Source organism: Euprymna scolopes, chromosome 12 (assembly GCF_053919585.1).
Source record: "Euprymna scolopes isolate OS-2025 chromosome 12, ASM5391958v1, whole genome shotgun sequence".
In the NCBI taxonomy this organism is placed as follows: Eukaryota; Metazoa; Mollusca; class Cephalopoda; order Sepiida; family Sepiolidae; genus Euprymna; species Euprymna scolopes.
The window spans coordinates 76001791-76016329 of NC_136493.1; the positions used below are offsets into that span (position 1 = coordinate 76001791).

Below are 14539 nucleotides of genomic sequence, written 5' to 3' on the forward strand. Positions count from 1 at the left end.
AACTCTTTTCCTGATCTACATTAATGATTTTCCAAATCACATCCTTACATCATTTGTAGACATTTATGCTGACGACACTACCATTTATGGTAGCACATCTAAGACAGTAAATGACCAAGTTCTCTCCAATTCTCTCTCCTCTGATCTTGAGCATGTAGCACAATGGGGAAAGGAGTGGCTGGTTACTTTTAATGCATCTAAAACCAAGCTTCTCTCTTTACATCATCAACATTCTGATCCACATCTGGCATCAATTGAAATGAATGGCTCTCGTCTTCAGGAGGCCTCAAGTTTTGACAAGCTTCTGGGCTTGACCATTACTCCTGATCTTAAATGGAACACGTAATCAAATCTGTTGCCAAGGCCGCTGGAAAAATGGTGGGATCTTTCTATCGTTCCAGTAGATATCTCACTGCTGATGCAATTCTCTATTTATATAAGAGCCAGGTACGTCCAAGGATGGAATACTGTTGCCACATCTGGGCAGGAGCTGCTAGAAAGGACTTGTCCTGCCTTGATAGAGTTCAAAATAGACTTCGTAGCCTCGTAGGAGATGTCCTTTTCTCTTCCTTGCAACCTCTATCTCACAGAAGAGATGTTGCGAGTTTGTCTCTGATGTATCGTTATTTTCATGGAAAGTGTTCGACTGAGCTTCAATCTATGGTCCCCCCTCGTAAAACTTTCACAAGAAACACTCGTCTAGCTGTAAACACTATCAATAATTCCCCCCACTCTTTATCTGTGCCTAAACTTAAACGTAGATTCCATGAACAAAGCTTTTTTATTAGAACTGCACGCCTGTGGAATTGTCTTCCGTTTTCCTGCTTTCCGGCTGACTACAATATGGTTGTCTTCAAGTCTAACGTAAATAAGTTCTTGATGAGCCGTTCCATATAAGTTATCAAATTTAACAAATTTTCATTACTAATGATTATTATATTGTCCAATTTCTACTGTACACTCTTTAACCCTTATCCTCGAGTGGCCTCTTGGCCTTGATAATGTGTTGATACCTATGAAAAAAAAAGAAAAAGTCCAATGTGAACAAGTTCTAATTGAATCGTCCCCCTAAGTAATCCAAGTTACAAAATTCTCACTGTTTACTATGCTAAAATCACAATGACTAATGTATACCTATTAACCCTTATCCTTGAGTGGCTTCTGGGCCTTGATAAGTGGTGACACCCATGTAAAAAAAAACAAGATCTTAATACGAAATAAATCATAAGAATGTACATACCGAAAAGATCTTTGAACGATTCTTTGATATCAGAGGGTTTACATGGTCGAACAATTCCGTTTTCTGTACAAATAACAGCGATGTCTGAAAATAAAATTGAAAAACAAAGAAATCATAAAATCTCTGTAGCAATTGCAAATTTTTATTATTGATGTAAACAGACAACCAGAAGCTGAATAATTAACCCATCGACCACTGGAATGGCTTGACGTATGAATACAGTTTGTTGGACTTGTTTTGAAACGCATCCATACAAGATTATTCCGCTACGTAAACAGGTGAGATTCAAGAGGCATACGAATCGGATGCATTGTGATCGGCGTTCCCAACTCACCAGCCGCAATGGAATCTGCTGTGGAGCATGGTGCATTACATTTTGTAAAGTTTATAATTGTCTGTCATTAATCTCTTTCTAATTTAAGTAATAAAACAGTATTTTTTATTACATAACAACGCCATCGTTTAACCTTTCGAGCCATGAGGGCATTTCATTTAACTGCTTTCTAACATAGAGTCAACAGAGTCATTGTTCTCTGCAGAAGCTCTTTTTGCCAATTCGTATTCATTTCGTCTATTCTACGTAGCTAGCTATACAAAACGTCCAGAATTTTCTGTTTCTGTTGTCTATACTGTTGCAATGTAAGCATTTAAGTGTGTTTCAAATCATGTATGCGTCGTATAACTGTTAAGAACTTTTTTAAGTCTGTCATATTTTAGGTGATTTACAGAAGAAAAGACGTTTGCGAATAAAAACGTTATGCGAAAGAAAAAAATACGCATTTCTATTTCAACATTAATAAAGAAATTATTGTAAATAAACTAAAAATTCTCACAGATTTTATTTAATATTTTTAAATCTATATTTTTGTTCCTTACAACAAACTTCTAGTAATTAAAGATTTACTCGTAGTCTATAATTTTTCCATAACAATCATCACCTCTTTCTTTCCTTTCCATCATAATTCGCTTGTTACACAACATTAAATCAACCGCCCGTTGATGCCAGTGATTTCAGCTCACTACGGATTCGTTTAACTGTATCTTTTATACTTTCCAGTTTCTAATAACATCGGCGCACACATTTTATTTATTTATTTTTTTCGAAGTATCGCTTTAAGTTTTCAATCAATTTTGTAACATTATTTTGGATTTAAATCACAAAAGTGTCAACTTAAAATACTCAATTTCTCGTCAAACGACATCAGCGCGCAATTTTTTCTTTCTCTTGAGTCAAAGTACCGATTTAAATTTTTACTCTTTCAATGAAAATTTAAATTTAATTCCCAAATTAATTGCATTCCCTCCAGTCTTCTAATGTATAGCCAAGGGCAGGACTGCTTAGAACGTGTCTATAATAAACACACAACACATTTAGTTCTATTTGTTTCTATTTTCCTTCCCCAGAGGGTCAACCCCCAATTATCCTTCATAAGAAACAATACCACACGCAGACAATTTCGTGCTTTTCTTTTCACCATCAGAATAATTAATTTATAAAATTCATGGGAGCTTTACTATAACCACGCAATTAAAACTTAATTTAACTACTCCCCAAGTTATTACCCACACAATTTAAAAATGAACATTTGCATTTTAAATACTTCCAAATTATTAAAAAATCAGAAATATTCACTTTTAACATGACTTACTATAGATCACAATTTCAAATCAAACATTTTCCATTTTAAATACATCCAAATATTCTTAAACAACATAAATTTAAACTCAAAGATTTTTCATTTCAATTGCTTATAATTTATTACTGGATCGTTCATGTTAAGAGCACTTGATGAAGGAGGCGTATAAATGACAGAAGCCTTGAGAATGGAAAAATAGTGCTGTCCTTAGAAAAACTAGTGAGGTAATAATCATATATTTACGCTGCCAGTGACCTGGTGAGTAATTAAACCCTGTGGGATATTGATCAACGAACATCGTAACGGAATTGATAAGTTCGATAAGGCTACGTAATCTTTTAACTAGCACTTAAGACTAATAAGGTGATAAGCACAAAGTCACACCGTTAGTAACCTTAGGGAGTGATTCAAAACCAGTTGGGAGATTGATCGGAAAATATCAAAACGGAATCGATAAGTTCGATAAAGCTGGACAGCCTTTTAACTAGCACTTAAGACATGTGAGGGATAATCACGCCGGCACATCAGTCAGTGAAATCTGTGGGATATTGATAAGCCAATATTAAAGAGAAATCGACGAATTCAATGGGGCTAGTAATTCTGTTAACTAGTACTTCGGATGCAGAGGAATATGCCCGAGTAGTAAGACCCTTGTGGGATGAGTTGCGGTTATTACGACACCGGTGGGCCGTACTACGTAATTATCTAGGAGGTTAGAAGGTCTAGAGAACAAATCAAGAGGGCAGTGATTTCTATAACTTTCAAGCTTGGACATAAGACTATTAAAGCTATGAACTGCCCATTCAATGTCCGATATGAGGACATGTTCATAGAAGAAGAATCGTTGAAGAAGTCCGGTGTGAAGAATTGTTGAAACGTCTCTGACATATGCAAAGATGAAGTAACTAAGCTATAATTAAAAGGTTAAGAAAAAGAAGTAGAGAACTTGGTCCGAGTAAATCTGGAGGGATACTCAACATTAACTGAAGCAATATTAACTTGTTGCTGACATATGAGTGGCTTGAGGTTATGCTAAGTCGAGAGAACGATACTATAATTGGCCATTATAGATCCTGATGAAGAAATATGAAACGTTTCCGGTGAGATAGTGACGGACTTATCCAAAGAAAAACAAAATAAACTATAATTAAGAAGAATTGTTTAGAGATACGTCCTGTTAGTTATATGTGTTAATCCGGCTGACGTCGATGAAGCAGTCCTGAGTTGTATGGATTGAACACATGAGGGTGTGGTTAGAAACACCCCGGAGTTAAGACATTCAGGTACCAAGTGTTATGGAACTCAAGCAGTTGCGCAAGAAGCGAGAAAAGATGCGACCAAGGGATCCTGGTCGTTTACCACAGTCTATGAGCCCAGAGAAAATTCGGGATGTGGACCAAGAAACCCTACTGGACTATATTAAACCTCTCTAACTGTATCTCCACCCCTCTGGACACATCTGGACCAGGTTTAGCATAAATCGCTGAGTATGGTGAGGACCTTCGAATTGTCAAGAATGACAGAATAGTAATTGAATAATGTATCGAGATAATTGAAAAAAAATCGCAGACTGAAATAAGAAGTAAAGATGATAATGGATCATGGGTCAGCTTTCATAAGGCAATAATGGTGAAAAAATTAGATAAACTTGATAACAATTGATAATTACGATGTAGGTGACAGTGGTATGCTGTGTGAAGAAGCTAGTGAGAAAGCTTGAGAAAAAAAAACACATGACAAGGTTACCTGTACTGATGGCATAGGGGAGGTTACTCTCATCAAAACTCACCTAAAATTGATGCGACCTCAGCCAAAGTGGGCGCGGACATTGATGCCACCCAAGTGAAAAAAAAAAGCGCGCTGATCACCAAAGACCATGAGATGAATTGATGAAGTACTTAACATTCATTTAATGTGTTTGCGGTTTTCTTTTATAGGCAACAAATCAAAGATTATTCCGGCATGTACTTAGACTCCAAAGAGAGACCGTCAAGTTAAGGTAATTAAAAAATAAGAAAAAACAGACATAATAATAAAAACATAAAGAAAAGGCAAACACCTCTAGCTTGAATAAATGAATAATAAGAACTTTTGGTTTGATTATGAAAGAAAATGTGTTAACCCCTACCGAAAATAGTTCAGGGGAGATAATTGAAATATATATATATATATATATATATATATATATATATATATATATATATATATATATATATATATTAGCTACACTGAATGATTTTTTTCCTGAGACAATGATTTAGAAGAACGTTTTTTTGAGCATGAAAAAGAAAAAAAAATGCGTAAACTCCCTAAGCGACACTGGTCCAAGAGAAATTACTCTTAAAAAAAAACAAGAAGATAAAAAATATAGCAGAAGGCGAATAGTCCCCCGCTGATTAGAACTTAATTTTACTTTGCTTTTATGCTGAACTATAAGGATATGTAACCTTTTCTGTTTTTTTGTGCGTTTGTAGTGAATTATACTCAAGGACTTCTATAACCTTTCTTTCACGAATATATAATTCAGTAGAATAGTTCATGATTTGTATTTTTTACAGGTGAACTGGTGGTTAAAGCAATGGTCAGGACGAACTGACTAGTGTGAAATATGCTGGACATTGATTATCGGGGACCTAGTGAGATGTGAACTGATCACCGTTGGATCAAAGACGGACGAGAGATGTGTGGACGAGTTAGATTTAACCATTTCCGGTGAAAGATGAGTAAGCTAAGAGGGTAAATGTAACGCAACCAACGACGGTAAGAGGATATTGCCCCAGAGGAGAGTTAAATTAGAGGTATGGTTAAAAATTGCTCTAAAAGAGAGCCAGCGAAAGAGAAATTAGAGACTTTTTATTTCAATAGCGGGTTTGGGAAAGCAGCGAGTAACCCTGCTAGTTGGAAAGGGAGATGGCGTGGTCGCTGATGTGAAATACATTTTCTTTGTAACAAAAAAAAAACAAAACAAAAAAAAAACAACAAACAAACAAACAAAAAAAAACAAAAAAGCAAAAACAAAATCGAATTTATGAAACAATAAATTACAAAGGTAATTATTTGGAGATACTAGCACATGTTTAGTCTCGAGCTGATCCCGAGGGTCAACACGGATTCCCGGGTGCATGAGACAGTTGTCGGTGCGGACGATTGTTGGTGGAAAATTACCTGATTTGAACGTGGGCAATCAGTAGCTGATTTATCTAACCAGGATGAACCACGGTGTAACGGATTGGACGATGATTGGTTAGCTGGGACGTCTCGGTGGATTCCAACCCACACCACCATCATATATAAGCCGGTGCGGACAAAGAAAAAATCAGTTTATTTTTTTGCAGAAAGCCTGGAGTGAGATGAATCAGGGAGACTGTCCACCGCTTCCCACCCCGCTGTTCGATATGCACTTGTCTGTTGACTGATTGGAAGCAAAAATCGGTTATTGAAAAAAACTAAGATCATATTTATCGACTGTTGTAACCATCAGAAAGAGAAAACTTGCAAACGATATTTTATTTTATTTTTTTACTTTTCTTCTTATTTTTATTTTTCTCTTTTGTGAAAAATTAATTTCATACGAAAACTATAAGCAGAGCCAGTTATTATTATTGTTAATACGAAATTAACAGGAAGAAAGCGAAATTAACGGAAAGAAACACAACCAAGTCTTTTTCAGCGAAAGAAAGAAGAGATCAACAACTGTGCATCCAGCGTCAGATCTACTTTGTCTTCGTGAAAACGACTGGAACTGCGTCGCAGAACTTTGGTGGGGGTACTAATCACCTAGAAGTACACTTGTAACTGTATGGCCGACGCGGCCTTCTTCATGTTCCATCCTGACCGAGGGACGACAGGTCGTCACACGTGGTTATACCAAAGGTTGGAGCTTGGCAGATAGTGTCGGACCTGTTAGACTTGAGACATTTTTTAAATTCTGTCTAAGAGTAAAAGACTAGTGCTAAATGCACCAGTCCATATATATGGCAACAATAACCATGCATGGGCGAAGTGTAGCTTTGTAAACATAAAGGATACTCTCTTGTGTGAGGAGTAATTTTCTAGCAGTGTAGAAGGAATCTGCCTTCTTTACATCAGCCTTGACAATATCATCGATAAAATTTTCAATTCATAATACTATGAATGTTAAGTCGAGGAGTTTCAATGATTGGCCTTCAGGTACTATATATCAGAGAATTGCTTCTTGATCATATCTATGATATATCAATATAACATAATCAAGATTTAAAAATTGATAACTTTTGAAATATACTGATGAAAAAAAATAATTTACATTTTGTATTTTTACTTAATTTAATTTTACTAATAAAATGTTTTTGTTCGTATATGGAAAATAACATATTTGAATATTCATTCCCGGAGCATGTTTCATATATTTGAAATCATTATTACTGTTTTTAACTTTTGAAATATATACCATCATATATAACGCTATGATTGATATTAAGTACTGATCCTTAGACTTAATTTTAATCACAGCTCTGAACTATATCCTAAATAATGCTCTAATATCGTCGTTAAAACATAATATATAATTAAAAATATACAGCTAAATGGAAACCAGCTTTCACGTAGAGACACTGTATAGTGCACTGTCAAAACAGACATGTTGTATAGACTGACACTTGAGTAGATAACATGTTTGCTGTTTATTTTCATCAAAATGTAGTGGGCCTCAGGTTTCTACATGCACTATGGCTACGTATTTTTAAATGATAAACAAATATATAAAAGTACGTACCTGTATTTTCTGGATTTATACTTATGTTATAGTGGGGATTCGTGCATCCTGGATCATTTACATCCGCGCTTCTTTTTGCGATGAGGTTTACGTACAACTTGTATCTAGAATCGCTGTGAAGCCACGCAGGGACACCAGGAATAGCAGCAGATTGGATTTCGAACACAGCACTGTTTGGATTCTTATGTGTTGTGGAAGCGTACGCATGCACTACCCCACAAACAATATCAACCTGTAAAAATAATGAAAATATTTTTTTTATTGTTATACATTTGTGATTTTGAAAAACAAACTGTGAGAAAAATAGAAACCCGTAACTAAATAGACATGGCGAGAACATCCCTTATTGTAAATAATCTTGCTATAGTATATATTTGATTATGCATGTGTCGTAGACTTAAAGAGCCGTAAAGAACATTGTTAACAAGAATATGTATTTACAGAAATTGCAGACATACTGTTCAGCCAGAAACTGCTTCTAGATTGATAATAGCATAGTTATTCATAATCTTGGAAGAGTCAATGTAGAAATGCAACATGGTAAATAACCATACCATCCCCTTATTAACCTTCCCTCATATATATGGTAACATTGTTTAGTTTTGGGATTTATCTCAATTAAGTACGCGATCTTTCGTTTTCTTTAGGATCCTCTATATTATGAAGGTATGTGTGGTATTTGAGCCTCAAACGTGTTGAATATGACATCAATTAGATCTTCCTACAAGGCATTGCTTTCGACAATGTGCGAATATTGTTCATAATGAATTTGAGACCCTTGGTTATCATGTTTCCCGGTTTGTTTCCCAGTAGGGTCTGCTGTTTTCGAACACGTGATTTTCTTTTTACCAAATTTAAACTTTAATAACTTTGTTTTTGGTCCCGGTTTGGAATTTGTTGATAAAAATCTGTCATTTTCCTTGCAAACATTAATCATGATGACGTCATGGAAAATGGGGCAGTGTTATTATGCGTTATTCTATAGACCAGCAAGGATTGTTGCATGGCTTTTTGGATAAGAGTACTTCTGATTTCTTACAACTACCCGAACAATATAATGACTATTATACATACTTGTGTAATAGTCTTTTCATTACTCTCCGTATAATGCATTGTCTATAGTCGTTCGTAATTGTGTACTATTATTGCGGACAATGTGTTATGGTGTAAAAGGTTGTTTTAGTCACTACTAATAATGCGTAATTGTGTTTCAGGCTTTTATCCCCAAATAATTCATTGATTATAATATTTGTGCAAAACTGTCATCATTACGGCCTCTCCATGCATTAGCTATAATGTTTAATTGTGTAATATGCTCTTCTATTTACCACCCTCCGAATAATACACTTGTTATAATGTTTACTTGCATAAAAAACCGTTACTTTTATTACCGTTTGAATAATTCATTGGCTCTAATGTTTAATTGTGTAAAAATTTGTTATTGGTCCACTGACTAAGTCTGATTTGGACCTTAGAATTCACTTTGTCCGTTCGTCCGTTTGTTCAAAAGATTCTCAATAAGTGCTCATTACATGATTCTGAAATTTCCTAAGCAAGTGAGGAAATGTAAGATTTTTAAACGATTAGATTTTGTTGAAAATCACCCCAAAACAAGACCACATGATATACATCTGAAAACATAATATCTGACCTCAGTCAGTGGAGGAGAAACTCTTCCAGACTGAGATAATTTTTATTTTTCTTCCTTTCCCCACATTAAAAACCGACCTTGAACACCGAGGAACATTGGATTTTTTTAAAAACAATTTAACGGAAACTCATCGTAAAAAAATAGAATTTTAATAAAAATGAAAACATCATTGGATTTTTTTTCATACAATTTAACTGAAAGAAGTCGCCGAAAGAGAAAAATAGAATTTTAATAAAAACTTGTTTAAATTAAAGTAAAACTATAACAAAATATTGTTTTTATTATTGTCACTGTTGAATTAGGTTGAAAAGTTGCACCCCTATCGGTAGTTCAATGAAACCCAAAAAACAAAATGGCCCCGCCCGTATAATGCATTAGTACCTCATATTTGGATACAATAACTGTTTTTACAGTTATATTTTGATAAAATAAATGTTATTTGTGATTTTACATTTAACGACCTGCGCTATTTGTTAAATAGTATTTAGAAGTTAAATTAAAGTTTTACGGTATCATTTGGCCTTGAAAAATAATCATAGTCTGTCAACTGTGTATCTCGGTCCGTGTCATACACGAGTGCCAAACTCGCTATAACTTACTCTTGTTAAATTATTATTCTTATTCTTATTCTTATTATTATTCTTATTATTATTATTATTATTATTATAATAATAATAATAATAATAATAATAATAATAATAATAATAATAATAATAATAATAATAATAATGATAATAATAATAATAAACATGGTTTGAGTAGAGATAATTTGTTTGGAAGAAATGCCAAAATCATTTCACTCTAAAGAATTTATGTGACTGAAATAGGAATTAACGCGGTAATCCGGCAAAATATTATTTTTTTTCATTTAATAACAAAAAATATCAGCATTACTCGGTTTTCTAAATTTTCAAATTTATTTCTTTTTATTTTGAACACAATTTCTATAAATTTGATGCATTCCGGTTTAATAAATTGTTTTAATTTTTTTTTTTGAGATGATGATTGGTATTAATTTTTATTATTTGGACTATCGCTTTCATCTTGGTAGTTGTTTTCACAATAGAATCTTTTTCGACGCTTAGATTTTGCTGAAAATTACCCAACAGCAATATCATATGAATATACATCTGAAAATGTAATATTTTACTCCAGATTGTTACTTTTACTATTATCCGAATAATTGTTACTTTTATTATTGTCCGAATAATTCATTGTTGCTTTTATTATTTTCTGAATAATTAATTGTTACTTTTATTATTGTCCGCATAATTAATTGTTACTTTTATTATTGTCCGAATAATTCATTGTTACTCTTATTATTGTCCGAATAGTTCATTGTTACTTTTATTATTGTCCGAAAAATTAATTGTTACTTTTATTATTGTCCGAATAATTTATTGTTACTTTTATTATTGTCCGAATAATTCATTGTTACTTTTATTATTGTCTGAATAATTAATTGTTACTTTTACTATTATCCGAATAATTGTTACTTTTATTATTGTCCGAATAATTAATTGTTACTTTCATTATTGTCCGAATAATTAATTGTTACTTTTATTATTTTCCGAATAATTAATTGTTACTTTTATTATTGTCCGAATAATTCATTGTTACTTTTATTATTGTCTGAATAATTAATTGTTACTTTTACTATTATCCGAATAATTGTTACTTTTATTATTGTCCGAATAATTAATTGTTACTTTCATTATTGTCCGAATAATTCATTGTTACTCTTATTATTTTCCGAATAATTAATTGTTACTTTTATTATTGTCCGAATAATTCATTGTTACATTTATTATTGTCCGAATAATTCATTGTTACTTTTATTATTGTCCGAATAATTCATTGTTACTTTTATTATTTTCCGAATAATTAATTGTTACTTTTATTATTGTCCGCATAATTAATTGTTACTTTTATTATTGTCCGAATAATTCATTGTTACGTTTATTATTTTCTGAATAATTTATTGTTACTTTTATTATTGTCCGAATAATTAATTGTTACTTTTATTATTGTCCGAACAATTCATTGTTACTTTTATTATTGTCCGAATAATTAATTGTTACTTTTATTATTTTCTGAATAATTTATTATTGTCCGAATAATTAATTGTTACTTTTATTATTGTCCGAATAATTAATTGTTACTTTTATTATTGTCCGAATAATTAATTGTTACTTTTATTATTGTCCGAATAATTCATTGTTACTTTTATTATTGTTCGAATAATTCATTGTTACGTTTATTATTTTCTGAATAATTTATTGTTACTTTTATTATTGTCCGAATAATTAATTGTTACTTTTATTATTGTCCTAATAATTCATTGTTACTTTCATTATTGTCCGAATAATTCATTGTTACGTTTATTATTTTCTGAATAATTTATTGTTACTTTTATTATTGCCCGAATAATTAATTGTTACTTTTATTATTGTCCGAATAATTAATTGTTACTTTTATTATTGCCCGAATAATTCATTGTTACTTTTATTATTTTCTGAATAATTTATTGTAACTTTTATTATTGTCCGAATAATTAATTGTTATGTCGTGTATAAATGCTTTTCAGTTTTCTACTTTCCAAAAACTGTAGTATTTATACTTCTAACAATATTTTAGGAGTTTGATAAAACATTATGCAATAGATCTATCGATAATTTGCTCATAATAATTGCCTTCTGTATAAATAAGTTGGACAGTATATTTAAAAATATATCTGTTACATTTAATGTCATTCTTATCAATACATATTCAATTTAATTTTGAATTACTTCCATTGCAATAAAATCAATCCAAGATTACATTTGAATCGAAAATATATATTCAACATTGTTAGTAGGTCCCATGTGGAAATCTAGAATACCAAGATAGCAATTGAGACAGTAAATTCGAATTTCTCTGATGTTTCAAAGGTAGTGATCGAAATCTCGAATATGCCAAATGGCTACCAACAAAATGGCTACTAACAAGTTAATGACATTTTAAGAATTCATGTTTTAGTGAATTCTTAAAAATGTCATTAAATTTTGCCAAACCGTTATCTAGAAAATATGACAAATAATGTCTTACCTTTATAGTTGTAGTAGTTGTGTCGTTAGGTGACGAGTTGGAGTCAACAACGAATCTTTGTGATTGGGTTTTATTTTCAGGTGCTAGCTGGTTGTAAGAAAGCTTAGTTTCAGTCCCGTTATTCTCAACTTCTAGGAGAGCTAGAAGGAGGAAAGCAATAAAATTAGCAATCCGGTAATAAAGCATGGAAAATTATGAACAGAAGACTGTGTGCCTCGCGTATTTGATTTCATACCAAGCTGTATCACAAGCTATACTATCTCTACTTATATATAAGAGGTACTTTGTGTGTACATGTGTGTGTGTGTTTCTTTTCCACGAACTCCAAAATGGCTGGGGTAATTTATTTTGAAAACTCACAGAAATGTACTTTATGTGTGCGGATTCTTCTAAGATAGGTATCGGAATGCCCATGAGAAGTATCGAAAATCGATGATCGAAAAAATCTTATTAAAGAAGGAAGAGTATTTAAGAAGCCTTATCACCTCACAAGGGGAAAACTCGGCATATTAAATCAACAGTAGGTTCTTTGAAAAGACAGGGACGCATCCGAAATAAATGTTTCTATTTAGAGCACAATAGAAGCATTATACTTTTGCATTGATTCAAATCATTTATCAAAATGATTTAATAAAACCAATAGTAGGTTCTCTACGGTGCAAAGTAGATTACAATATACTATGAACTAAGTTACTACGGGGAGGCATATGAAGCTTCCTACAGGTGCAGCACGATGAGTCCTGGGCTAGAGCTGGCAATCAATCGATTTGATTGAAAAAAAATGTCGATTTCACCCATTTCGATGACAATAAGAAGTATTGGAAGTTCAGCCCGGGAAACGTCGAGTTTCTCTTCTAATATATATATATATATATATATATATATATATATATATATATATATATATATATATATATGGCAGGGCGCGTGCGTGTATTGATGAAGTCAAAGACATATCTTCATTAAGCATGTTATTTGAGACAATTATAATTTGGTCGAATAAATTATATTCTAATGATATATATATATATATATATATATATATATATATATATATATATATATATATAAGCGAGAGAGTTCGTTATCTTGTTTATATTGGATGAAGGAGGCTTTTTAGATGAGGGAAAGAGGGAGTGGAGTGAAGTAGAGATGGTAAAGAGAGAGTGGGAGGGTTAAAGTTGGGCGAGCATACAAGTTCTTAATGGAGTATTTTCGGTGGGGAAAGGGGTAATTGCGTTTTAGCATTCTTTAAAAGGGTTAAACTCTACATTTTAACTTCAAGTGGGAAATGGATATTCTTATGATTTTCAATATAGGGTGTGCGTGATTGTTGAAAATCCATGGATTAAGGAAATTAAAATAACCCGTTCTATATATTCCTTTGCTAAGCAATAAATTCTTAAATCGAATATATGCCTCTATATGTTGTTTTTTCAGAATCTAAAATTAAACCCCGAAACTTGATTTTAATAATGCTCTGGAGGTCTCTTTACTTACAAATGTGCTCAATATAGAGCATGATTCAAAGCCCTTAATATCCTTGATAGATCAGCTAGTATTCCAAAAGTGAGTTTTTTTCACTCCTCACAAAACAAGTGATTTCTCTTCTTGAAGAGGGAACCTTCACTTACATAGACGTTTGTACGTATGTTATCACTTTTTAATACATTTATGTTCGTACATATGTTAAAAAAAAATGAAAATACATTTTCTAATTTATCACCTATCATGTACATTTTTGATCGTACGTACGTTACCAATTTTCAAATACATTTATCTTTCTACATACGCTATCACTTTTACCATTTATATTCGTGCGTACATCATCATTTTCATATACATTTATGTTTGTACGTACATTATCACCTTTCATACACATTTATTTGGGGGCGTATATTATCACATATCACATATATTTCTGATCGTACGTATCCTCTCACTTATCACACGCATACTATGTTCATACATACGTCATCACCTTACACATACATTTATGCTTATACATACGTTATCACCTGTAACACGTTAATATTCTTACTTACGTTATAACTTTTCGCACATATTTGTTTGTTCATACGTTGTTCGTTTTCACACATGTTTATGTTTGCACGTACGTTATCACATTTTACACACCAATCACCGCACATACTTTATCATATTTCACACCC

General features: G+C 32.4%; 1 protein-coding gene across 1 annotated transcript in view; it reads right to left on the reverse strand.

Moving 5' to 3' along the window:
• The window catches only part of LOC145291350 (uncharacterized), a 47763-nt gene that overhangs the window by 14451 nt on the left and 18773 nt on the right, over positions 1 to 14539 (reverse strand). The window contains exons 4-6 of the mRNA XM_080137115.1: positions 12369 to 12508; positions 7631 to 7862; positions 1241 to 1324 (exon numbers count right to left, since the gene is read on the reverse strand). Of these exons, the coding sequence (XP_079993241.1) occupies positions 1241 to 1324; positions 7631 to 7862; positions 12369 to 12508 (456 nt within the window). The remainder of the gene's footprint in view (positions 1 to 1240; positions 1325 to 7630; positions 7863 to 12368; positions 12509 to 14539) is intronic.